Raw genomic sequence first — 24,380 nt, 5'->3', positions numbered from 1 at the left:
CAAATTGACTCCCATGCAGCTTACCGAGTGCAGGTCTTCCACATGAGACCTTAAAGAGGGAGGGGGTCTGCTCCGTGTGAGCATTGGAGATCCTTTAGGGCACTTTAGAGCAGGGGGATGATGTTTTTGAACACTCCCGCCCTGTCCCGCTACCTGTTTGCTGGTTGGTGTCCACCCTCCCCCACAGAGAGGGGGCTGTCTGTACAGACTTTGCAGTTTGTAACATGCTTTTGCTTCCAATATTGTTTTAATAACATGCATCTGTCAGAAACCTAGGTCCTAGCTGTCACTCTGTGCTCCATCTGCCTGGCTGGCCACGCACCTCTCACTTCCTTTCGCTTCCAGGCCAGGCACTCTGGTACCAAGCCAAGGAGTGCAATAGGAACACCTTCCACCAGCCCATGGCGGGGAGGCTAGGTTCAAAGCCCCAGCGCCTCCAAGACTTTACAGCAGCCAAACACTCAGGGTGGCTTTTGTCTTGCAGATGAAGGATTCACTAGTAAACCTGCAGAATGGTATCGGGTCGCGCGACTACGGGTCGGAACCAGAGGAGAAACGGAAGCGTTTCCACTAACAGAGGCGAACACAGGAGGCCAGAGGATTGTGTGCAATATGTGTATATAGACCATATAAATATATATATACAGAATATAAATATATATATATTATATACAGATTTTAAAAGAGGAAAAAAGCCTATGTACTGAGGAGGAGAAGCGTGGGTGCAGACCTCCAACACTGGTTGAACTGCAGCGTCTCTGGGGTAGGACGGGATGCGATGGGGGGGCTGTGCTTTCCCAGCACTGAGGCACTGTCCGGGAGAGTGCAGCTCGCGCTTACCTGTTCCCATGCACCTCTCTTCTGTGTATTCCTGGCTGTTTGTTTGTCTGTTTGTTTTAAAGGGAAGAATTGGAGCAAATGCCCCTCCCCCTCCATCTCCCCCTCCCCCTCCCCGCCTGAGGGTACCTGAATGTTGAACAGGTATTTAAAGGGGACACTGTCAACTTTAGCTTGCTCCATTGAGAATAAGGAGGATTTTGCTAGAAGACATCAGTCCCTTGTGGGAGTAGCCTACTGAATTGAGCAGGCTTTGAGCCATGAGCATTCTCTAGGAAACGACTCTCATTCAGTAGTGAATGGGGTTTGTTCTGAGCCCTCTGCTAGAATGCTGTAGTAGGGGTGCAACTCGCCCTTAAACTGCCCAGCCTAATTTTGCTGAGTAAAGCACAGAAACTGAACCAGATTTTCTCAATGAAACATTTCACTTTTTATTAATAGAAGTTACATTAATGACAAAGTAGAGGGGCGCTGACGTGGGTTGTTACTCGGTATTCTTGGCTAAATCCGGACCCTGGCGTATCTCATTGAAGTCAGTGAATTTAGCCCGTTGGTTCTTTTTCACTTGACAACGTCCCCTTTACATACTCTGTTTTCCTCAACCCTCCATGCGTTCGTGTCCCTGTCAATAAACCACCCCTGTGCTAAGGAGCTGCAGCTGTGCTGAAAGGGCTATCTGTGCTCACTTCCCAGTCAGAGGCATGTAAAGCCTAATGGCTCTGACTTAATACAACACCCTGGTTTTTTTTTCTTGTTGCTCACTATTTTTAACCCCCCTTCTGCCAAAAAAAATAAAATAAAATAGTGGGCTAGGTGAGGGCATTCGGCATGTACCAATATCCAATATCTATTTACATACCTCTCACCTCTGGTGGAAACTCACAAGGAGAGGGAGCAGCTTCCTTTTACAAAAAAAAAAGCAACCACAATTGCAACGAAACGGATTGAATAGATCTGTATCAGGAAGCCACCCACTCTCCCGTTGCATGGCTGATTCCCTGGAGATGTTAGAAGTGGGGTGCAAAAAAGGACCGGCCACACAGGTAATTGTCTTTCATAGAAAGATGCTGTAAACAGGGGAAGTTTTGGTGCGTTTCCTGTTGCATTGTGGCAAACCTTTTAGAATGAGAGTAGGCCGGGGCTATCAATATTGGCAGCTGCAGGGGCATCCACGCAGCAGGCAGCTCAGGCTGTTGCATTTGTATTTATTTTGAAAGGTCATTTAAAATGATTAATTTTTAATGATCGGGCATTTTAACCCAGCAGAGGTCAAGAGAGGAAGCCTGAGGGCTGTGGTATGTAACGTACTGGGCTCGCCATGTTAGCTGGGCAGCTGGTGAGATGTCTGTCTGGGTGTGACTCCCACAGCAGGTGGGCATGTTTTCTTTTGTCTTGGAGGAGCAGGAGAGGGACACGGTGCAGTCGCTGGGGACTTGAAAATGCCATACCTGAGCCCATGGCCTTTGAGCGAGCTTCGGTGACTGGAGGAGACTAGAAGCAAGGGCAAAGATGTAGGAGTTATTATTGGACACACCAAACAAATGGGAACCCAACACGGTTAGAGCCTGATCCTGAGGTACTGACCACACACAAGACACACTGACATCAGAATGATACCATGCCTTTATGTTGTGCTTTGCAAAACTGGATGAGTATCATTGTCCTTATTTACAGATGGGGAAACTGAGTCACAGAGTGGTCACATGAGATGTTTCGGTGGTAGAGCCAGAAGTACAACCCCACATCATCAGTCTTGTGCACTAACCACTAACCCGCACTGCAGGTGATCAGCAGCTCTCAGGATCAAGCTCTAACAGTGGCACATCCCTTTGCGTGGTGAAAGGATAGAGGGGAATTGCGGTGGTGACTATCATGCTTCCCCATCTTGCCTTACCAGGTGGATTAGTTGGTCTATGGACCCTCTATCTCCACCATCTCCGACTCTGGAAGGATTTTCTCAAGCAGGTGAGATCACCTGACACAGCCCCGTTTAGGGTAGTATTGAGTACTGGATGATCTAGCAGGTCTGTTTCATCTCTAGCTTCTGCGTGCGCTGAAAGAGCAAGGTGAGCAACTGGCCCTTCCTGCATCATATCGCACTGGCCTACACGGCTCTAGAAGGAGTTTGACTAAACCATTTATCACACACTCCTCCTAAAAATGCGCTAGCTGCCTAGTTTGGCTGGGGAGGTACTGAAGCTCTCTGGGGGGCTTGTTGGCGTCTTGTGTGACTGGGACTCTTAAATTCAAACCGTGACTATCTTAGCAGACTACCGGGGCAGGGGGAGAAAGACAAGGCAAAGGACTATAGAAAAAAACATGCCCAGGAACCTAGGGAATGTACTGCTTTATATAATTTATTGTATTTATGCTTATTTATTTAACTTAATGCTGCTTAAAACTGTACGTCTCCCTGGCATTTCCTGCCGGAGCCAGAAGCTACTGCTGAAATGGGCAATATAGGGTCAGCCTGAGCCCCTAGCACTGAGGAAAGAAGAGACCAAGGCTGGAAGTTGAGGCAGGTCAGTGCCCCCTGCTGTGATGAGGATGGGTTTGTGTCCTGCTGCTGTTCTAAGGACACAAGAGCCCAAACTCACTGGTGGGATCCAGGACCCTGACTAAGGAAGGTTTTCATGTCTCTGTTACTGTGGGTCTACCTTAACCTCCCCCTTTCCAAGGTTTTAATCCAAAGGAGAGTGGGGATCCTAGTGGTTTCTGTCCTAAATATGCCACTGGGAAGCTCATAATGTATTTGCAAGTTACTCTAGATCCTGGAGGTGAAGCTGCAGTCTGTAATCTAGCTCATGGGTTGCATGTACAGATATATTTATCCTGCTATGGAGGACAGGAACCTGCCCCAGCTGTGAAGGCCAAAGATAGATGGTAGCAGTCCAGGTTTGTTTCTCAGTCACAGGCCTTTCAGAGTCTCCTACAGCCAGTTAAAGATCTGTCCATCTAGTCTACCCCTTACGCCAGCAGTCCATTTTCTAGTGTTTTGTCCAAGAGCCACAGCTTCCCTGGAAGAGTCTGTTCCATCCAGCAGATCACAGGCCTACACAAACTTGTGCTGCTTTAGTTAAACTGCTGCAGATTACTGTGTATCCATTCATAACCAGTTTCAAACTGGTACAAAACAGTGAATCCCAAGCCTGTAAATTTACAAGCTAAACCGTTAAGAGTGTCTACACATGCAGTGACACCACTAACATCATATTGTTAGTGAAATCAGTGCAACTGTACATATAGACAAGCTCTTAGTGTCAGGAAGCTTTTCCTGGCCCCCTGGCAATAATTCCTCTCTGGCTTTCAGCTAGTGTATCCTTCGTTGTCTCATAGCTCTGCTTATCTAGCCTTTTTTTAACTCAGACCCTCACCCTTTGCTTCTCTGCCCCACTTGCAGAGAAGAAACACACCCATTTCTTTGCCTCCCACATTAGGGGTTGAAGTAGATTATTTAATGTCAATAGGGAGCCAGAATTAAGACACACAAATAGTCTGGGATTAAAGGAGACTAAGAGCATTAGGTACCCAAATCCTATTGCATTTCAATGGGAGTTGGGTGCCTAAGTACTTTAGGGTCCTTTGAAAATCCCAGCCTGAGGTGTGCTTATGGTTAAAAGTTTGTTGATAATCTAGCAGAGGTTTCTAGTGGTAAAACAGAGAGAGATAAATGGAAGGGAGGATACTGTAAGTACAGCTGAAGGTTAGTTTTCACCCTGGTCTCTTCTCTGTGAAGCTCGCCCATTTTGACCTAGCCTGAACACATGGGCAGATACATTTATTGGCCTGCTGACCTGTGTGGGGGAGGATCGTAGCCTTCGTTTGGCACTCTGCCCCGACAGGCCCTCGTCCTTCCACTGTGCGTAACCAATCAGGTTCACAAGCAGAACAGTTTGGTTTGATTTTCAGCATCTGACCAATTGTGAAATAGATTTTTTTAAAGGGTTTATCCTTCCACTCCACTCCCCTTCCTGCTGCAGCTAAAGCACCAGCCAGATATAATATACACAAAGTAACATAAACAGCGAATGGCCTAAATAGTGCTGCGTGAGATGCTGCAGCACTGGAGGGAGGGATAGAAAGACAGCTCATCGGGAACACACATTCTCAGCTCTAATCTTTCCATATGTGGAGAAAAAAGGAGTTTTCTTGCTAAGCCCAGTTTTCAAACTTGGCTGCCTAAATTAGGTACCTATATTCTGCCCATTGGTGCTTACCTGAAAACGGGTATTTTGGGCTGTAGGGTCCATGTAGTGCCTGTGTTTGAAAACGGGGGCCTAGTTACATAAACTCAAGACTTACTCATTTGTAAAACAGACATCCTCGGGTAAGTGTGCAGTTCAGATGTGGGAGAACTGGCAGCAGAGGAGGAAGACGGGTAGACAAACACTCTTAGACTCATTTCAAAACTTTGGCATTAGTGGGAATGCTGTGTTCCTGTTAGAGTGGGGTGGAGAAAGAATGGAAACCGTTTCAGCCTGTGTACTTGACTATAAAGCAACCATGCTTCTGGAAGGGTTCTATCCTTAACGTATAGTACAAGCCACGCTTTAGCTAGGAAGAATCATGATTAAAAAATGGGTTTAAAATACAGACAAGCAAAAATAAAAAGAATCAAGGTCACAAAACTCTGAACTCCCTATGCAGCGAAAGCCTGAACCACAATTTCAAAATCAGCGTACACAGTATGTAAATATTTTAAATCTTGGCTGGTAGTTGTGAATGTCAAGCTCTAACCCTGACATGAACGCTCCAGCTTTGACTACGTTGCTCTCTGGTAAAGCTGATTGCATGGTTAAATTGCACATGCCAATTTGGAATCAGTTTCCTATCTAAGATCTCTCTCACTCAGTAGGTCTACAACAGAACTGTAATTTCTAGCTCAAGTAGATATGCCCATGTTATCTTGATCAGAGGTAGCGGGTATGTCTACCCGAACTGGAAATTACACCACTTTAGACAACAACAACAAAAATCTATGGACAGAAAGGGTGCATCTCTAGTAAAGTGTAACCTTGTACCCAAATTTATTTTTTAATGCACAGTTTAAAAGGAAGAGACGGTTTTTGCTGCAGGCATAATGTGTTGGCTTTACTGAGCCCTGACCTGAAAGCTGCTCTGTGGAAATAATGCTTGTGTCACCAGCAGCAGCCCTTAAATGGACCCATTTTCCTATCCCAAATATAAACAGATAATGATCAGTCAAGTACAGTAAGCCAAATTCTTCTCGCGTTTAGAGCCAGACAAGTTCATGGATTCAAAGATTTACTCGGGTATAAAGGGGATAGTTCAGCCCAATATTTCCTCTTCATGTATATGCTTAGTTATCAAGAGCTAATTTTCCTAACCTACATTTTTATGGGGGGAGGAGGGATTGTTTGTTACAAATGGACAGCTGCAGTCGAGACCATAACCCCAGTTGGCTGATGTGCACTGCAAGACATTTTGTGAGGGATCTGCAGTGATTCCCACGCAAGTAAAGAGGAAGGTCCAGCTCCTCATTGGAATGAAAGCAGTGATAGAGCTGGATGTGGGTCAGGTAAGCATCTAAGAGATTGACTGCCTACCTTGGCAGCTCTCCAAACTGCTGGATGGAGTGTGTTGAGTTGGGCACGAACTCTCACAAACAGCCCCTCTCAGGGTGCTGTGGCTCCTTTGCTTCCAGTGGTGGCTAGAAACTTGAAGCACAGTAGTATAACACCATTAACACTGTTACAACATTGCCTTCAACTCACTCCCCCTCTAGCTCTTCAGAACAGATGTGTGTTGCAATGCCGAGGCAGAGTGAAGTTGAACACCGGATACAATGGCAACCCTCAGTCTAAATTTCTGTGCATTAGAATGCTAAGTACACAAGAGAGGATTCCTTTCCTACCAGTACCTAGGAACAGGGGCACTCTCCCCTCTCCTATGGCCTCAGAGTCCATTCCTCTTCATGGTAGTTTTGCGTTCCAGGGCTTGGACACATCACCTGCCATGCAGCTAGCAGTATCAGAATGGAGAGGAGTTGGAGCAGGGTAGACGGTCGCTTTTCCATCATTCAGCACTGGAACATGGAATTGGAAGAAATCTCTTCTCTCCAAATCCAGCCCAAAGCTAAAATGGCCAGTGCTTCTCTCACCAAGCAAGCTGCTAAATAGAGCTTAGTGTCAAGCACTTCAGAGGGTCAGTATCTTTCGTCTTCCCCCCAGGACCTTGCTGGATAAGGGGTCTCAGTGTGCTGCTGGAAAGAGTAGGGGCACCTCAGGGGAGATCAGCTCTGTCTTCTTTGCCTTTTTGGGGACCATCCAAAACAGATGGGCTTTTCCCCCTCTACACAGGCTGAAGGCAGGTAGTCCACCTATGAGATACACAGTCAAGATGACTAGTGTCTTTTCAGTTGAGTTGTAGGCAGGGTATGAACATCCCATGATAATTTGTACCAGGTTTGAGGGCAAGATCTTTTGGTTACTTACTACAATTAGCTGATGTTTGACAGGAGAAGAGCATAGCCAACAGTGCAGGCTTCTGCATGCTCTATAGTGCAGGTCCCTTCCACATGCATCCAGAACCAACCTTCTCCAAAGAATACTTCAGTACCCTAGAGGAAGGGCCTTGCTCCTTGCAGTGACTATTCTACAAGGTAACGTTCTGGGCTTGTTACTGTAGAATTTTTGTCAGCAAAGCTGCTCTTCCTTTCCCCCTCAAACCCTGCATGCATCCTCTGGGTTTCACGTATTTCAGCACAGCTGCACCTGGCAGTTTGCAAGCTGTTAGGCTCTGATTTGCTACCACTGATGGCTTCTTGGTGTGGTAGAATGGAACCTGGCTTGAGGTTTTGAGAAGTGGGAGGGCACTGGTGGTGAAATTACCTCTGTTCTTGTTTAACCAAGACTGTGGGTGGACACCACTAGACCAAAGTGTCTGGAATAACCAGTCTGAGAAATGACTACCATGATGTACTGTTTGCAGGAGAGAACTGTACTGAATGTTCACTCCCCATCTGATCAGTCTGTGCTCTCTCTATGCTTGCAGGTGAATCTCTTTTGTGCCATAACATGCTTTTTTCTAGATGTGCAAACCAGCCAAAATAGTAGGTTACTCTCCCCCTCCACTTGCTCAGCCATAGCTGAACAGTCCCTTAGCTACACAGGGAGAGCTGGCCCCCAAGACACATTCTGCAGCTACAGTGCTTGCATGGCTCCATTTTCTCCCCTCCCTCACCTCACTGCTGCAGGACAATCAGCTCTTTTCTATCCCAATCTCCCTCTGTCCAGGATGGACTGACCTGATGCTGTCCCTGCTTGTCGTTCCTTGCAGCAGTTTGGGTTATGCTAGGAAATGAATGTGTTTTATTTTGGTGGGGAAAGGACTTTCCTTCTGGTGAAGGAATTATATTTGCACATGACTCAGGAGGCTCCTCCTCTGACAATTTTTGTTACCTCACTCATGTTGGTCAGTTTCATTGCTAACATTAAAGGGCCAGCATCCAGAGCTGCTCGGGCATGTTCTGTTTCCAAGCTCACGCTAAACTGCCCCAGCAGCCCTCCAATGTGGGAGACTGGCTGCTGCTGCTGCTGCTAAGAAACAGCAACTTTATCCAACAAAAGGCTGGAGCTTGTGCCACATCAGTATCATTCCTCTGAGATGGCTTGGGAGCCTACATGTCTCCCTCCCCCATTAAATAACACTTAACAGAACAAACATGGAAGCACCAACCTGCACTCTTGGTACTGTACATTAACAGCACTTTTGCAATGTTACCAGTGGGTTGCAATGCATTATTTTTTCCCACAGCTCACACCTCATCAAATGCTTCATGGCCAAGTAGTGCTGCTACATTCCTGGATTACCTTTCCCCACACAAGGGCCTGGAGCCTGCAACCCTGATTCAGGTGAGTAATCCTTACTCTTGCAAATAATTCCATTTGAGTAAGGATTTACTCGCATCAACAAGAGTGGGTTGTATGATCATCCCCACAGTGTGCATTTCCCCTCTTGAGTAGTAACACTCTAAACGGGGAGGGAGAGAGATAGGCCAAGGCTCACCTCTGTCTTGTTGACTAGTCTGTGGTGGCAACACAAACTCTGGGGCTGGGCCACATGCAGAAGGAACAGCAGTTGTGATTTGAGGCGTTGTCTGGCTAACTGTGTTTGGCTCTGTAACTGTAATAAACTTTGCGCTGTGCGCAAGGTGTGATAAAGATACTTACCTGCTAGGAAACTAGGAATTATAAAGGCTACACAGCCAAATCTCAATGTAAAGTAGCTAGAACAATGGAAAATACATTATGAATAAAAAAAGTATTGAACAAATGACAGTGACATTTGAGTTGAGTGCTTCATTTTTTTTAATTGTCCTACCTAATTCTAAGTCTCTCTTGTTATTTCCCTATACACAGAGAGGGGTCTTTCCTGATGCCAGTGGGGGATGATCTTCCCAGAAGACACATTATCTTTAACAGTGCCTTGGGGCAATGCCATCTCACTCCCCCTTTTTCAAACAAAAGATAAGGAGTCCTAATACAGCTTTCCCAATGAATGGGTTCCCCCTACCTAAAAATATTTGAGAGGGTAGTAGTGTCTATGTATAGGAGCACTTCATAAATTACAGGGTTAGTGGAAGATGAAAGACACAAAAAAGCATCTGGTTAGTTTAGAAAATCAGAAAGGGGGGGGGGGAATGTTATGGATTGAGGGTTAATATTCCTCCCATAGCATTTTAGGCCGAATACGCTGGCCTAGGAAAAATGAAGACTTCCAACATAACCTAAGTAAGGGAGGGTTCTTCCTCCATTTTAAACACTGGGTTCTAAGAAACCAGTGCCCAGTCTAAGGCATTGCTGATGGAGCATGCTTAATCTACAGATGGGCTCAAGCTGCAAGCCTGGGATCTGGTTTCAGACACCGTGTGTCAGGTCTGTTTGGAACTGGGTTTTAGATTTACAAAAATCAGGGCATTCTGCAGCTCCTGATCCTAGTTGGGTCTCTGAATAACCATCACCTAGAATTCTGGTTTGGGCCTGTCTAACTTTAAATCACATCAGAGCGATTTATGTGTACTCTGCAATTTATGCATAACCAAGCAGAGGAATTCCCTATGCAGAAAGCATGCCTAACTCAGTGAGTGCTTTATCTATTTATTTAGGAGCAAACAGTGTGGCAGATTCATCTTAACTCTTCCAAGCTGTAAAGCAGTCATTGCAGCAGGGGATATCACATTATCTGCTAGGAGCAAAAACTCCCATTTCCTGAAAAATGGCATTCAGCAGCATCTCACCCTCATGTGCCACTTCTACATATAGACAAATGCTTTCCCCAATAATCTCAGATTCTAAGACTAATGCTTCTCTGAATGAGAAACCACAATCACCATGCTTAAATGTTTTACATATAATAAAGCCAAACCCCCCACCTTGCTACTGTATCTGCAGCTATTTATATACTGTGTTAGTACAGTACTGTGTTTATAAGTGAAACTTAATTTACATGAGAATTGCTCTGCAATAATAGGTCACATCAGACTAACACCGAGTATTCAGCATGGAGAATAATTATCACAAGAAATAATACATTATTAAGGGCTATGGGAGAAAATAACCACTGTTTGACTCTAGGTGGTGCAACTGTCCCACTGACTTTCAATTAGTTATAAAAAGCTTCACAAATTCCAAAGCTGCCTCATCATTTTCCCATTTGGGAATAAGCAGTCCATTTCATTCGCTTGCTTACCTAAACCAGACTCTCTCTCTCTCCTCTCCCTTCAGGAGCTCCGGCCTTTAACTCTCTTCCGTTTGAGGACACTTTGCTAATTTCAGGGAGTATCCGTCTCCCAGGGATGCTCTCCTGTGGTTGTTGCAAGACACTAGTTGATAGAGGTTATTTCCATGATAAGCAAACACTATCTACTGTGTAAGTTAACAGAGCAAGGCTAATAGAGACAGCTAGAACTCTGACAAATAGTTGCCAAATGAAACAAACATCACTTCTTGGAATCGTTGCAGTTTATAGCAGGGAATCCCAAGGTAGCAGTGGTACAGCCTGAGGACATGGCTATTAAGGGTTAGTGTGTGGCAAGCTGGGCCGTAAATCTACATCCCATGAGCTTGCCACAGGCTAACTGGCTGTGTGAAACCTGCTACTGTGTGCTAAATGTTCTGCAGCAGGTCAAAGCACACTATGGAACTTGTATGCAGCAGGGGGTGCATGGCAAGCTAGTGCATGTAGATTGCTGCCCACTAATTCTCTGCATGCTGAGTGCTGATGTACATTTTTTTGCAGCTCTAAGCTGCTATGAACCTTCTGCTTCTCCATATCCTTGTCCTATGTTTGCAACAGCAGCCTACAGTCCAGGGCGGCATGGAGAGCAAGCATTTGAATGGTAAATAGCAAGCACTGGGGTGGAGCAGGATGATGATATTTTTAATTAAAGTGACTGTTCAGGCTTTATCAAAAGGTTGAGCACTATGCTAAAATGACCTTGCTGATGGCCATGTGGGTCAGGGTAATGTGACATACCCCTCAATGCTGCAGTGTCGAATTAGCATATTTTGCAAAGGAATATGGTGAGGGTAATAAATGATACTAGTATTTACAAGGCCACTGGATGAGAGTGGGGGGCAAAACTTAGGAAGGAGCAGTGCCACCCACACCCCAACCCCTTTTCCTCAGCATGCTTCAAAGGAGAATCCTTTAGCAAATGGAGTCATGAAGCTGAAGTCAAGGCTGTGCAATGTCCAAGGCAAGTGGAAGAGAATTTACACTTTGCCTCATTTCCTCCTGGTGCTGTAGAGTTTTCCCAAACCTGGCTGGAGTGACTTGGTCCTTCCAACTTCAGAGTTCCTGCAAGGAACAGAAGCCCACCCACCCCCACACCTTGTGATTAATGCTTCCTTAGCAGAGGGATGGTCTTGTATACCATGATAAGTGAGGTTACTTCTGCTCACAGCACCTGAGAGGCTGCATTGTTAAAAACGCAACAGAGCATACAATCAAACACAGAGATGGGGCTTAGAGTTCTAAACTTTGGCTCTGAACCCTCTGTGTGAAAATAGAAATACTGCAGCATCTTTTGGAAATAGCAAGGGGGAACAACATTTACAACACACTTCTGAAATAGCAACAGGTTTGTTTTTGTTTTAATTGGGGAGAGATGGTCAGGGTAGCATATACCACACCCAATGAGCAACCACAGCCAGACCTCAGTTCCCTGGTGACCTAGGGTGCATTAGAAGAATGCCTACAAAATGCAAAGGGCTGGACTATGGATAGCAGTAAAGGAAGACTGGTTCAGCACTAGTATGGGACTCTGGATTAACTGGCTGAAACTTGGGGATTTCGTTACTGACAAGTTTGCTTTCTTTCTGACTGAGAAGCCAAACAGATGTACCAAAGTTTCCCCAGCAAATTGGAGATCCCTGAAAATTGTGTTCCTGAAAGGAAATGCAAAATTGTCCAGAATTTCAATTTCACTTAGCAGCAGCGATCTCAAGGCTGCCACAGAGCAGGGAGCTTGCCACCCGCGAGGCCCAGCTTCAACTAGGTTTCATTGGAAAATGGCTGAGCAGCTGTACAGTGGAGAAACTGGGTTCAATTCCCTGCTTTACTATAGACTGTGTGTGTGACTTGAGCAAGTCTTTGTCTCAGTTTCCCCATCTGTAACATGGAGATAATAGCCCTGTCCTGCTTCACCGAGGTGTGTGTGAGGAGAAATATATTAAGTGCTCAGCTACTGTGGGGCACATCAGTGTCTATGATAAATACATTCCTGGCAGAACAAGGCTACAGCACAGCCAGATCTTTTGCTATTAAGATTTAAAAAATAATCTTAATGCACCCACAATCTGTACATGCTTAACCGCTTCCAGAGCCATGGTGGAAGTGTCGGACCCAAAGTAAGCCTGGGATACATAGACCCCTCCCCCATTTCTCCAAGCCTTTTGTCAGGATGACATAACCGCCCCATTTTCCTGCACCTCTCCCCAGTGGTTTTAGGGTGCCCCACAAGTCAGGGAGCAGAATCAGCCACATGTGCACAATGCTCTAGCCACACCCGTGTTTTGTATCAAGCTTGCGTACCTTATTGCAGGTCATGGCCCATCTGCTCTTGGCTACTCCTCCACGGGCACAGCGCAGTTTTCCTTGTTTTCCGACGGAATGGCAAGGTAGTCAGTCCTACAGATCGAAGGAGAGTGCTCACCACAGGTAAAAAGAACCCCGGGTGGGTGCTAGCTGCAAGCATAAGCTGAGACGCTTCAAGGGAAAGACCAGTTGAGAGTTGCTATGCTTTGAAAGTCCTTATTTTTGGAGGCACCGAGCACCTGTAACTTGGCATCTCTGACATGTCAGCCCTTAACTGAGTAAAGCGCAGGGTGACTCTCACCGCAGAGAACACCCCTTCCGAAAATGTTTTCGGTGTGCTCCTTCCTCAAGGGCAGGTGCAGAATTTGACCCAGGATAAAAATCATAAGAATATTTTCTCCCCACTCCACACAAAGGGCCTTGTTATCTGATGTACAAAGGAGGGACACATACAGCATGGAAATAGTGGAATAATCTCCAGCTGTGTCACGCTGGAACTGTCTTTGCCTCAGTCTTTAAAAACAGTGTGTGATACTTATGATCATGAGTTAGGCAAACTGCAGGTGGGTCCTGGGAAAGTGTCTCCTACACCGTTATGACAAGGTGCCTTCCAATACCCCAGTTATGGGGCACTTCACAGCTTGGCCAACATGCCTTCACTCTGAGTTGTAACCCTGTCCCTTGCTAACCTAGTGTATAGCCTCTCTCAGGAAAGACTCAATCCTGCTACATTTCACAAGGATTCTGAGATGCAGCAAGAGAAATGAATACAAGATCAAAATGCTTTTAATGGTGGCCAGATCCCCTGGTGAACCCTCTGAACCACACCTCAGTTTTTTCTGCTGCAGGTGAGAAGCTCTGTAGGATTTTTACTTACGCATTTTCCTGTACAGTCTCCTCTGCTTTGGAGACCTTCCTGTAGCAATAGACCATTTCTATCAGCAGCCACAAGGTGAGGAAAACCAGGAGAATATACATCATAATTTCAGAGATGACAGATGTGAAATCTTCTCCAGCTGTTGGGGAAACAATTAAAATAAATCACTGATCTCTTAGAGGATGGTGCAGTACAAAATTGGTTCTCAAAGAACCAGCCCTCTCCTGTTTTCAACCAGATAGAGTTACCTGCAAGAATGAGCAACAGAAGATACAGGACTGTAGGCTTAGGTACCTCTCTTATTGGAACTAAGGCCAGCAGGCTGAGTCCGCTGCAGAAAATGGGGGCAGGGTCTCAACTGCCATTTGAACGAGTAGCTGTGAAGAAGCTTAGGAGGCTGTAGCTAAATGAAGAACAGAGCCTGGCAATATAGCTGCATGTCACCTTGAACTGCAGCACCTGAGCAGCGGTCTTCTGCTCCTCTCCCCAAACCAGCTGCCGGAAGTGGAGGAAGAAGCTCAACCTGGTCTGAGAGGGGCAGGGTTTGGCTATGGGGAGACTTCCATCAGCTGTTCCACCCTGCACGCTCGTGGAAATAAAATATACATGTACTCAAGTTTGCCACTAATTCCAGTTATGTTCTCCTCAGAGCAAGCACATGCATGTACGCACACACGCCCCCCACCCATTTTAACCGATCTTATCCTGGATGCTGATTTGTTTTCATGGTGCTTTCTTTTTCTAACCCCTGATGCATTGCTAGATGTCCTGTGCAGCAATGAGGTGACTATCAAAAATGAAGACAGAATCAAAATGCTTTTAATGGTAGCCAAGAAATAGCAGGACTTGGAGGAGAGAAGGGAAAGATTCACAATCAGGACAGATATGGTGTGGAAACCCTGGCCCACTGAAGTCAGTGACACCACTCCTACTAACTTAGTATGGCCAACATTTCACTGATTGAGGGGGAAGGGAGAAATGCACGTAAAGAAAAGAGGAATGCACAGCTGGAGGCAGGAAAGAAACAGAGGGAGATGGCGAGAGATCACACCCAGTGGGGGAAGGAGGAAAAGAGAAGGGGTGGAGGGAAGCCATCACCAGTTCATCAACTACACTGCTGCTGCTCCCTGCTAGAACGGTGTCCTGAGAGCCACTAGGGAGTGGTGTGTGCACGGAGCTGAAAAACAGGAAGCCCATTGCACTTCCTGCTTGGTACAGCATGTTTCTCTGGTTGTTCCCCTGCCCAGGAGCTGCTGGATGAGGCCAGGACACATTTCTGAGCTCTGAAACTGGGACTACGCCCAGCACAAGAGGTGCAGGGTTTCATATCGGAGCCCGTGTCATACTTGTAAGAAAGTGTGGCTGGGGAAATAGAAGTATCTGCAAATGACCTATTCCTTGGCAGCTTCCCCACCCCTCACAGGGATACCACTGAAAAGAGCATTGTCTGGGTTTGCAATAGACTTGGCCCTTGGCAAGGCAGGTCACACCCAATGGTTCAAAGCGTTTCCACCAGTCCTCCGTACCCTCCTCTACCACAGTGAGATGGATCAATCTGGAGCTTGTGAAGAGTGGGCGATGAATCTCAAAGTCAAACTCCCGGGTGACGTTACAGGTGTAGATCCCCGAATCATTCAAGGTCACATTTAATACAGTGATGGACACGTCCTGCATGTCTTTGCTCCCGTTCCACTGTAGCCGGCCACTGAAGCGGCTTGGAAATTCATGGTATACTTTTCTGTATTCATAGATCTGTAGAGAAATGGGGGGAAGGGAACAGTCACCTATCAATTTGTGGATGCATCCTACTCCCCACCCTGGGATTCCCCTCTAGCTAGGAACAGTTCCCAGCTACCAGGTGGTTTAGAGTTTCTCTTCCTGAAGCATCAGGTGTTAATACTTCTATAGTGCTCTTCATCTGGAGATCTCAAAACACTTTACAAAGATGGCAAATAGAATTATTTCCATTAGACAGGTGGGGAAAATGAGGCACCAATAGGCAAAGTGACTTGTCCAAGATGAAAGCAGGTCTGAGGCAGAGGCAGGACTAGAACCCTTATCTCCCAGGCTAGTGCTTAAGGCCATTGGATCATGCTACCATGTTAAATACAAACAATTGTTTGTAAGCACTGGAAATTGTGGTCCAAACAAAGGTATTGCAAGAGAAAACTGAAAGTGTGATGATAAATCTAATGACTTATTTACACAGGGGGACAAAGCTCCAAGCCTGTATTGGTGGGTCCCACGCTTCCAGGCAGATTGAGTGGCCTCAGAAGCTCACTAAGGCCTCCCTTTCTCAGTACAGTTTCAAAGGTCAGTTTCTTGAGCTACTTTCATCACAGGACAGTATGGGAGGTGGGAAGGTGGAATACCCACAGTCTCTGTTGCTCCTTAGAGCTCAGTAGGCACAGTTTGGCCTCCTGCCTGGACCAAAGTCTGCTTCCCTTCTCAAGGGGATCTCTGTAGAGCATGGAGGGAGAAGGGAACTGCTCTCTACTCCAGGTTCTAGCCCTGGGACCCTAATGGTAGCAGCTGTTGGCCGCTTTACCTTCACCACTGACGCTGCTTTGATTCCCTGGGCCATTTCCTTGTGGTCCCCTTTTCCTAGCTTCACCCTTACCTCAGGATTCAGCAATACTACCTCTCCTCCAGCTCTTTCTACCTGGGCTTCTCTAGAGAAGAGTGCGAAAGGAGAGCTTTTAAGCAGTATGAGTGGGACCTTAATTGGTTCCAGCTGTCTCCATTAGCCTAACAGCCTTAACTGACCCGTTGCCAGTTAATTGAGGTCAGGTGCCAGCATTAGCCTAATGACCTTAACTGGTTAAATTGGCATCAGGTGGCTCGACTGGCTTGGAATAGCCTTTGTTTGGCTATTCAGGGAACAGTTCACTCTGAGGCTGAGATACCTGCTTTCAACTACTCTCTTATATTTTTCTGGTCTGAGTCCATCACAACAGCCATGAGCATTGGAGTCCTGATTTTCACCCTGTGCTGAACTGGGCCTCCCTTTCTGCACGCTCAGCTTTATGAGTGTAAGTTGTTCTGCACTTGAGGTCATTTTGATGAATGGGTGTATCCATAGAGCAGGTCCTTCTGTGTCTAAATGTCCTAACTTGTGCCCACGAATAATTGCAGATGCAAATCTCTCCCCACTACTATTTGCACCCACAAATTGCAGGTGCAAGAAGGGAGGCAAGTGTTTAAAAATCAGATTCACCCCCTCTACTGACAGGCTTATGGGCTGCCTATTGGAAGCTCAGATGAGAAGCACCGAAGGGTGGCTTAGGAGGTTGGTGACAGCATGTGGACCCTCTTGTCAGTCCCTAGTGGGTAACAGTCCATGCCATTAAAACACTCCCTGAGTCACTCATTAGCATGCTCAGCAGATAAGCCAATCCTGAATTCCCTTCTCATCCTTCCAAGTGGTCCCTCCAGATCAGAGCTCAAAACAGTGGGGCCGTATCTGGAACTCACCATTGCCACTAGCTTTGTTTTCTGGATGAAACAAAGACTTTGCACGTATGAAAATATGCAAGAACTGCATATAGTCAGGCCTCCAAGTACTCAGGACTAAGAAACCTGTTGCTTCTTTTCCTTCATATCCACATCCGTCTATTTTAACTCATTTAGAAGGACAGTTCCAACACCCCCGCAGTCAGCATTCAAAGGAGCACACAGAGATAGTCTAACCGTGCTTCTTGAATCAGATGATGGAGTAACTTTCATAGGGATGTCACTGTGCCATCATCATTAAAACAGCAGGTGACAGAGCTATGTAGCGCTAAAGCCTGGTCTCGGGGAATTCAATGGCTATAATTCTGCGGACTTCAATAGGATGAGATTTGACTCTTAGAGAACAATCGTTGGGCATGAAGGCGAGATCTCGGGGTTAAATTCTGATGTCAGGAATTGGGACTCCTAAGTTCTATTCTTGGTTCTGACATGGCTTTCATATGCCTCCAAATGTATATCTAGACTGTTCAGCCAACTAACTGGCACATCATAATGGGTAACAGTCCATCCTCCAATATTCTGATTGTGCACTCTCCACCCACGTTTGACTGTTTGCATCGCTACCCTGCAGTCACACGGTGAAGTTTGAGCGAAGCCAAATTACTGTATTGTGGCTGCTCCTCTGGCAGTCTCAGCCAGCAGCCTGTTAAACCTAGTCTAGGATCTGGGTTCTGGGGGAAACACATCAGTTGCCTTCTCCTGTAAGTAGCATAAAGCAAAACAAAATTAGGCAAAATGCACAATGCAAGCTTGCACTCTGCCACTGACCAACTCTGTAACTTTGGGCAAGTCAGTTCACGTTTCAGTGCCTGTTTCCCCCTCACCCTTCAGCTGCCTTGTCTATTTAGGCTGTAAATTCTTTGGGAAAGGGCCTGTCTCTTACTATGTGTATGTACAGCACCTCACACAATGTGGTCTTGCGCTCCATTGGGCCTTCTGAGTGCTGCTGCATGACACATAATCAACTCAATTTATGGATCAGTGATATTAGGAGGAGACAGTTACGAGACAATGTTTGCAAAGTGCTTTGATATCTCTGGCTGAAAAGTGCCATATAAATGAAAACACTGTAGTGCAAGGGTGGGGTTAAATAACTGAAGGAGCATTGTCATTTTCAGTATTGTGTGAGTGGCCTCTGGACATTTCTGTCTTCCTCAAATCAAACTTCAGATGTGACACACAACCCAAATTACACTTGCTTTTCTTATTTTCCTTGTGTGACCTTCACCAAAACCGTACCACAGAACCCAAGTTAATGTTTTCCCAGGCCTTTTTACCTCGCTCCCCCCATACATTCCCTGGACATTTCCCCCATACTAAGGGGTATGGTAGCAATGAATTAGGTTAGCAAATATACATACCAGCTCATCTTTCCCCCCTTCAGTCTTGTAGAACCATTCCACCACAGTGTTTGCAGAAACCTCTTCTCTCTTCATGCAGGAGATACAGAGTAGCTTCATGTGACTTCCTTGGACAGCCTCCGTCTCTGACGGGACTTCCACACAGACTGGAGAACAGACGCCAACTGAAGACCATGGGGGCAGAATAGCAGCAGATGGAGAGAAACACCGGGATAGAGATGGAGAAAAACAAATGATCTGTTATTCAGGTCTCTTCTTAATATAGACACATAATAAACCTCAGTGGAAAACCGTCTGATTTATTACTAATGCTCATGGACAATGGCTAAAATTCTAAACTGGCAAGTTTTACAAACCTTCCTTCTCCAAGCTGAACTATATAAGTACGTAATAATTAACGTGTGATTGCTGCAGGCAAATTCTTCTCGGCGGCAGCAGCTGCTTTGCCACATTTTAAGTCCCTTTTTAGAGTAATTAATGCTACTTTAGAGAGGAAGCAACATAGTACATTCTCTCCCACCCACTAACACTTAAGCATGTAGAGAACTCTGTTACAGCACTTACTGAATTCTGTATTAGAACAACCTCTGCATCCAGCCTCTAGGAGCAATTGTGCACTAAGTGAAGCGGGATGAATGTTTCAGGGTGATGATGTGTCCAAACCTGACAATTAGAGTTCGCTAGGCTCAACTCTTCCAGTTTTGTGGTTTTGTAATTTTTATTTAAGCATAAGAGGCTTGGAGTCAGGCAGAATTGGCATCTGGGTAAACTATAGATTCGGTGTGTATGCTAGCCAAAAAGGCTTTCAATTAGGTCAACACAAAAATTGGCAGGTGTGAAACATTTCCCTCTGTAACAAGGCAGAATGCTCCTACTCATCAAATGCTGCTATGACATAATGTAAACCCATGCTGCCCTGGGATGGGCAATATCATTTCTAGTGTCTGCTTTATATATGTCTTCGCTCTATCAAGATGCTGACTGTTACCTTCATCCTCTTTCCTATACATGGGGTCTGGACTTGCCTTTTGCAGCTGATCCACCTTAATTAAATATTATTTTGGCTGACAAAAGCCTGCACCGCCCTCCGCAGTCCTGTGGTTAGGCTATTCACCTAGATTAGGAGAGCCATGGGTTTAAAGTCCCTGCTATGATGAAGGACTGCAAAGAGCCTTGTCTCCAACAACCCGGGTGCATGCCCTAGTTTCTGGTATAGGGTGATCGGGGGCTTCCATGCTTTTGCTTGTAGCTTGACGCTGTTCCACATTAATTAAATATTGCTTGGGCAAAAGCAAAGACAGCACTCCCTCTAGAGTGCAGGGGTCTGGGTATGTCCTTGGGCTGTGGAAGAGGCAGGTTTACATGTGCTCTCTAGCTGCCTTAACATGTGCTCTCTAGCTGCCTCTGCTGTGGATAGATGTTGACTGCAGCCTTGGTGGGTGTGCTGGGGCTTTGCTGGTTAGCAATGGGGGGGCTCCCTAACTCTTGCCTGTGGAAGATGTTCTACGTTAGTTAAATATTATTTGGGCCAGCAACTAGGTAAGGCTTCCTCTCTAGTCCACTGATTAGGCTCTGTGCCTGGGCTGTGAGATGATATGGGTTCAAATGTGGCTGCATGTCACTACCCTGATACAGTACAGTGACTGGGACAGTTCTCCTTCTTGCCTGCTGAAGCTGTTCCACTTTAGTTAAATGTGCTCTGGGCCAGCCTCGCCGCTACCCTCACTCTCTGGTCCAGTGGTTAGGATACTCGCCTGGGTTGTGGGAGATCCTGGTTCAAATCCCCCAGCTGCTTGTTCGGCAGGGATTTGCACAGGGATTTCCTGCCTCCTAGGCGACCGTCCTTTAGGGTGGGCCATCCTTGTCCGAACCCCCTCTCTTTCTCAAGAGGCCATTGTCTTCTTGGGACGGAGAGGGGATTCGGACAGGGATCGCTCACCAGTGACTCTCCCCAGGAGGTGGCGGCCCCCAGTTCACACCCCTCAAAAGAGCAGGGGAGTGCCCTGGGGTCTGCCACAACCTGGGCGTGTATCCTGATCACGGTGGACAAGAGTGAGAGGGGGGTTTTACTGCTCAGCAGCAAAGCCTCTTTAATTAAAAGAGCAAGAGGCCCTGTGACAGGCCTCTTGCTCAGCTAGGAGGGGTCTCCTCTCACACACCACAGGCCCGCCTGTCCTGCAGAGCGGGGAGTTGAACCAGGGTCACTCACAATCCGAGCGAGCACCCTAACCCCCGTACCATAGAGGGACTTGAGAGCTTACCTTGCCCCGGTTAATATATAGTTAAAGTGGAACGCTTGAGCAGTAAGAGATTGAGACACCAATCCCATCTCAACTTACACAGAGGGGATTTGAACCAGGAGCACTCACAAACCAGGTGAGCACCTTAACCCCCCTACCATAGGGGGCTTGGAAAGTTTCTTTTGCCCTGGTTAATATATAGTTAAAGTGGAACACTTGCACGGTAAAAGATCAAGGCGCCAACCCTTCTCAACACATGGAAAGGGGGTTTGAACCAGCAACCCACTGGTTCAAGAGCAAGTAGCCAAACCACATGACTACCGAGGGAAACACAAAGTAATTGGCCCAATTCTCATGTAAGAGTTACTGAAGGTGGCCCACCTTCAACAGAAAAGACAGAGTGAGCCCCCACATCCTACTACTTCCTAGCCAGGTATTTACTTGAGAAATAAGTGCTCAACTCCCTTCTTAATGAGAAGAAATGGGAGGAGAACCACCAACCTCCCACATGCTAGGCACACACTCCAACCACTGGACTACCCCAGCCCACTTGGGCTACTTTTGGCCCAATGAATATGTAACAAAAGTGGCCCTCCTTCAACACAAAAGGCTAAGAGAGTCCCCACGTAGGAAAATCACCTAGCACTTAGGCCAGTCACCTGAGAAGCAGGAGCTCAAGGTTCAAATCCCTTCTCGGCAAGAAAAAAGTGGCTTTGAACCCCAAACTCCTAGATGCTGGGTACACAACCCAACCACCAGACTACACAGGCTTGTTGGCTAAGTTTGTGGCCCCATGTAATGTAAGTGGAACAGCGTCAGCAGAAAAAAAAAAAGTCACAGGGGCCCAAGCACCACAGGAGAACACCTCTTAGTCCAGCAGCCGGATATACACTTGAGAACAGGCTGTTCAAGTCATTCCTCAGCAAGCTGGAGGAGGAGTTGAACTAGCATCACCCACGCATTGGGTAAGTGCCCAAACCACTGGACTACAGAGGGATTCATGGAGCAGGTCTGGCCAGTTACAACTTAATGAAAGTGGCACAGGCTCGACAAACTACAACAAGCCTCCTCAGGCCGTCCTTTACTTTAGTATCGGGGTTCACGCCTGAGAGAATGCAGAGCCCTCCTCATCAGGCGGGGAGAAGGCAATTGACCCAGCGTCTTCCCCTCCCAGGTACCGACCTCTGCTTGCCGGCCACGGCCAGGAACCCCTCAGGTGACTTAGGTGCCTACCCCATTTAGTGTGAGATGGCTAGGGACCTGCCGAACGCCCCGCAAAACAACCCGGGGGAAGGAGGCAGAGGCCTCCCGTGTAACTTTTAACCTAGTGGTTAGGGGCCTCGCCTGTGATGTGGGAGGGGTGGGGGGCCCTGCTTCAGGTTCAGCTTGAAAAAGAGACAGTTAAGGTTGGCTATGATAGAGGTCTGTACAATCATGAATGCAGTGGAGAATGTGAATCAGGATGTGTTATTTACCCCTTCACACCATGCAAGAACCAGGGGTCACCCGCTGAAATTAGTAGGCAACGGGTTTAAAACAAACCAAACACAGTACTTCTTCACGCAACGCACAGTCAGCCTGTGGAAGTGGTTGCCAGTTGACGTGTAGGCAAAAACTATAAGTGGGTTCAAAAAATGAATTAGAAAGTTCCTGGTGAATGGGCCCATTAATGGCTATTAGCCAAGACAGTCAGAGATGCAGCCCCGTGCTCTGGGCATCCTTAAGCTCTTGCCAGATGCTGGGAGTGACCGACAGGGGATGGATCGCTTGATAATTGCCCTCTTCTATTCATCGCCTTGGAAGCATCTGGCATTGGCCACTGTCAGAAGACAGGATACCGGGCTAGAAGTATCATTGGGCTGACCCAGTATGGCCATTATTATGTTCTTAATTTCCCCCTCTGCCTGATGAGGAGAAGGGATTTGAAAAGGGCTCACCTACCGCCTGGATGAGTGCCCTAATCATTGGGTTATGGGCTACAGTGTTGGGGGCACCCTCAGTGTTGCCTCTTGAAGCCATTCCACTTTAATTAAATATTATTTCAGCCAGATAATGGGCGAGGCTCCCTCTCTAGGCCAGCTTCTTAGGTGGGCTGTGAAGAGCTATTGGTTCAAATCCCCTTTCATAGAATCATAGGGTTGGAAATGACTGCAAGGGTCAAACCTTTCTGCCTGTTGAAAGGGGGGGTTGAAGAGTGGTCTCTTGCAGCCCATATGTGTGCCCCGATGATATAGAAGTAGCTTCATTAAGCCAGGATTTCAATACTGTGTTGCTCTGGGGTAAATATTGGGACTAGCAAGACTACGTCCCTCTGGTAATTTCCCATTCAGACTTTGACAGCACCATTGGCATAAGCACTCATGGGAAATTCCAAAGAACATGTTGGACATTTCTTGGCACCAATGAGACATTTCCAAAAAATACAAAAAAAAAATTGCCACATTTGTAAAAGCAGCAACAACCCTCTAGATTTCAGAAGTAAATTGAAATAATTGCAATACAAATTCTCTTTGATTTACATGACCCAGGGGTCACCCGCTGAAATTAGTAGGCAACCGGTTTAAAACATCAATCCATATGGTCTGCATGCTTTACGTTTATATGCTTTCAGCCCCTTAGGAACAACTGAATGTTCAATCAACACATATAGTATTTTAAAACAAGAGTAAAGAAGAATAAGTAAAGCACACACAATTACTATAGAAAAACACGGTTTCTGTGATAAGGCCACTTAATAATATCCTAATTGATGCAATTAACTTACTATCAATGCCATTTCCTTCTCTCTGTCAACCAAACTAAAAGCCACTATTAAGGCTGGATTTTATTTGAGCGCGCGTTGGAGGAGGCTCTCTGGGAGAAGCACGTCGTTAGAGAAACATGCTACAGCAGCCAAGCTCGGGGTGGCTTGGAGGAACCCAATCCAACCCCACAAAGAATGGAGGCACCTACCCCATATAACCAACAGGACTGAAGAGAGACAGAAACCCGTGGCGAGAGCAGCCATGCTTCCTAGTGGGGATGGTTCTCAGGCTGGATAAAGGCTCTTTCCAAAAAGGATCCTTCTCCCCACGCCACGCCGTGCCCAGGTGCAACAGGGTATCAGGCTGCTAGCGGATCCGTGCTTGTCTGCTGTGACCGGTCAGCGGGGATCAAGCTAGGGACACGGGGGAGGGAGGTGTGGGAGCAGGGAGCTCAGTGTGAGTTTAAGATGCCGTTTTCTTGTGGGAAGAAGTCCATGCAAGATGCTGGCTTGAACCCCAAAGGGGCTGGCGTCAGCACCACGGACAGGTCTCCCGGGAGCCGGATCACTACCCCTCAGCCCCCCCACTGAGCGAAATCCTGGACAGCTCCACTCAGGAGGCGCTGGGCAGCCTGCTCCCTGCCGGGGTCGGTTGCAACCCTTCCTCCTCCTCCCGGCCAGCGGTGGTTGCTAAGAGCAGCGCACCATGGGGATGCAGGCTCCGCGCACGGCACCCGCTGCTGTGTGCT

The 24,380-nt window shown here is 46.8% G+C and overlaps 2 protein-coding genes across 3 annotated transcripts in view; one reads left to right on the top strand and one right to left on the bottom strand.

The window, feature by feature from the left end:
* The window catches only part of GRAMD1B (GRAM domain containing 1B), a 138,523-nt gene extending 137,585 nt beyond the window's left edge, over window positions 1–938 (top strand). The window contains exon 20 of the mRNA XM_026657975.2: window positions 485–938. Coding sequence (XP_026513760.1) covers window positions 485–574 — 90 coding nt within the window. The 3' untranslated portion in view covers window positions 575–938. The remainder of the gene's footprint in view (window positions 1–484) is intronic.
* Window positions 939–942: 4 nt separating this feature from the next.
* On the bottom strand, window positions 943–23,934 carry SCN3B (sodium voltage-gated channel beta subunit 3). Of its 2 annotated transcripts, none has more exons than XM_024196665.3 (6): window positions 23,841–23,934; window positions 18,649–18,812; window positions 15,301–15,526; window positions 13,775–13,913; window positions 12,895–12,990; window positions 943–2,328 (listed from the first exon to the last, which is right to left on the bottom strand). In XM_024196665.3, the coding sequence occupies exons 1-5, from the start codon at window positions 23,893–23,895 to the stop codon at window positions 12,927–12,929; spliced, it is 648 nt and encodes a 215-aa protein (XP_024052433.2). In that variant the 5' UTR covers window positions 23,896–23,934; the 3' UTR covers window positions 943–2,328; window positions 12,895–12,926. The 2 variants fall into 2 exon arrangements, with proteins under 2 accessions (XP_024052433.2, XP_024052434.2); XM_024196666.2 differs by lacking the exon at window positions 943–2,328 and adding an exon at window positions 10,104–11,658.
* Between the last annotated feature and the right edge of the window lie 446 nt (window positions 23,935–24,380).

The sequence above is a fragment of the Terrapene carolina genome, unplaced genomic scaffold (assembly GCF_002925995.2).
Source record: "Terrapene carolina triunguis isolate 2854851 unplaced genomic scaffold, T_m_triunguis-2.0 Scaffold374, whole genome shotgun sequence".
Taxonomy (NCBI): domain Eukaryota; kingdom Metazoa; phylum Chordata; order Testudines; family Emydidae; genus Terrapene; species Terrapene triunguis.
Note: the sequence above shows the minus strand (reverse complement) of the source record. Positions and strands in the feature narration are given on the sequence as shown.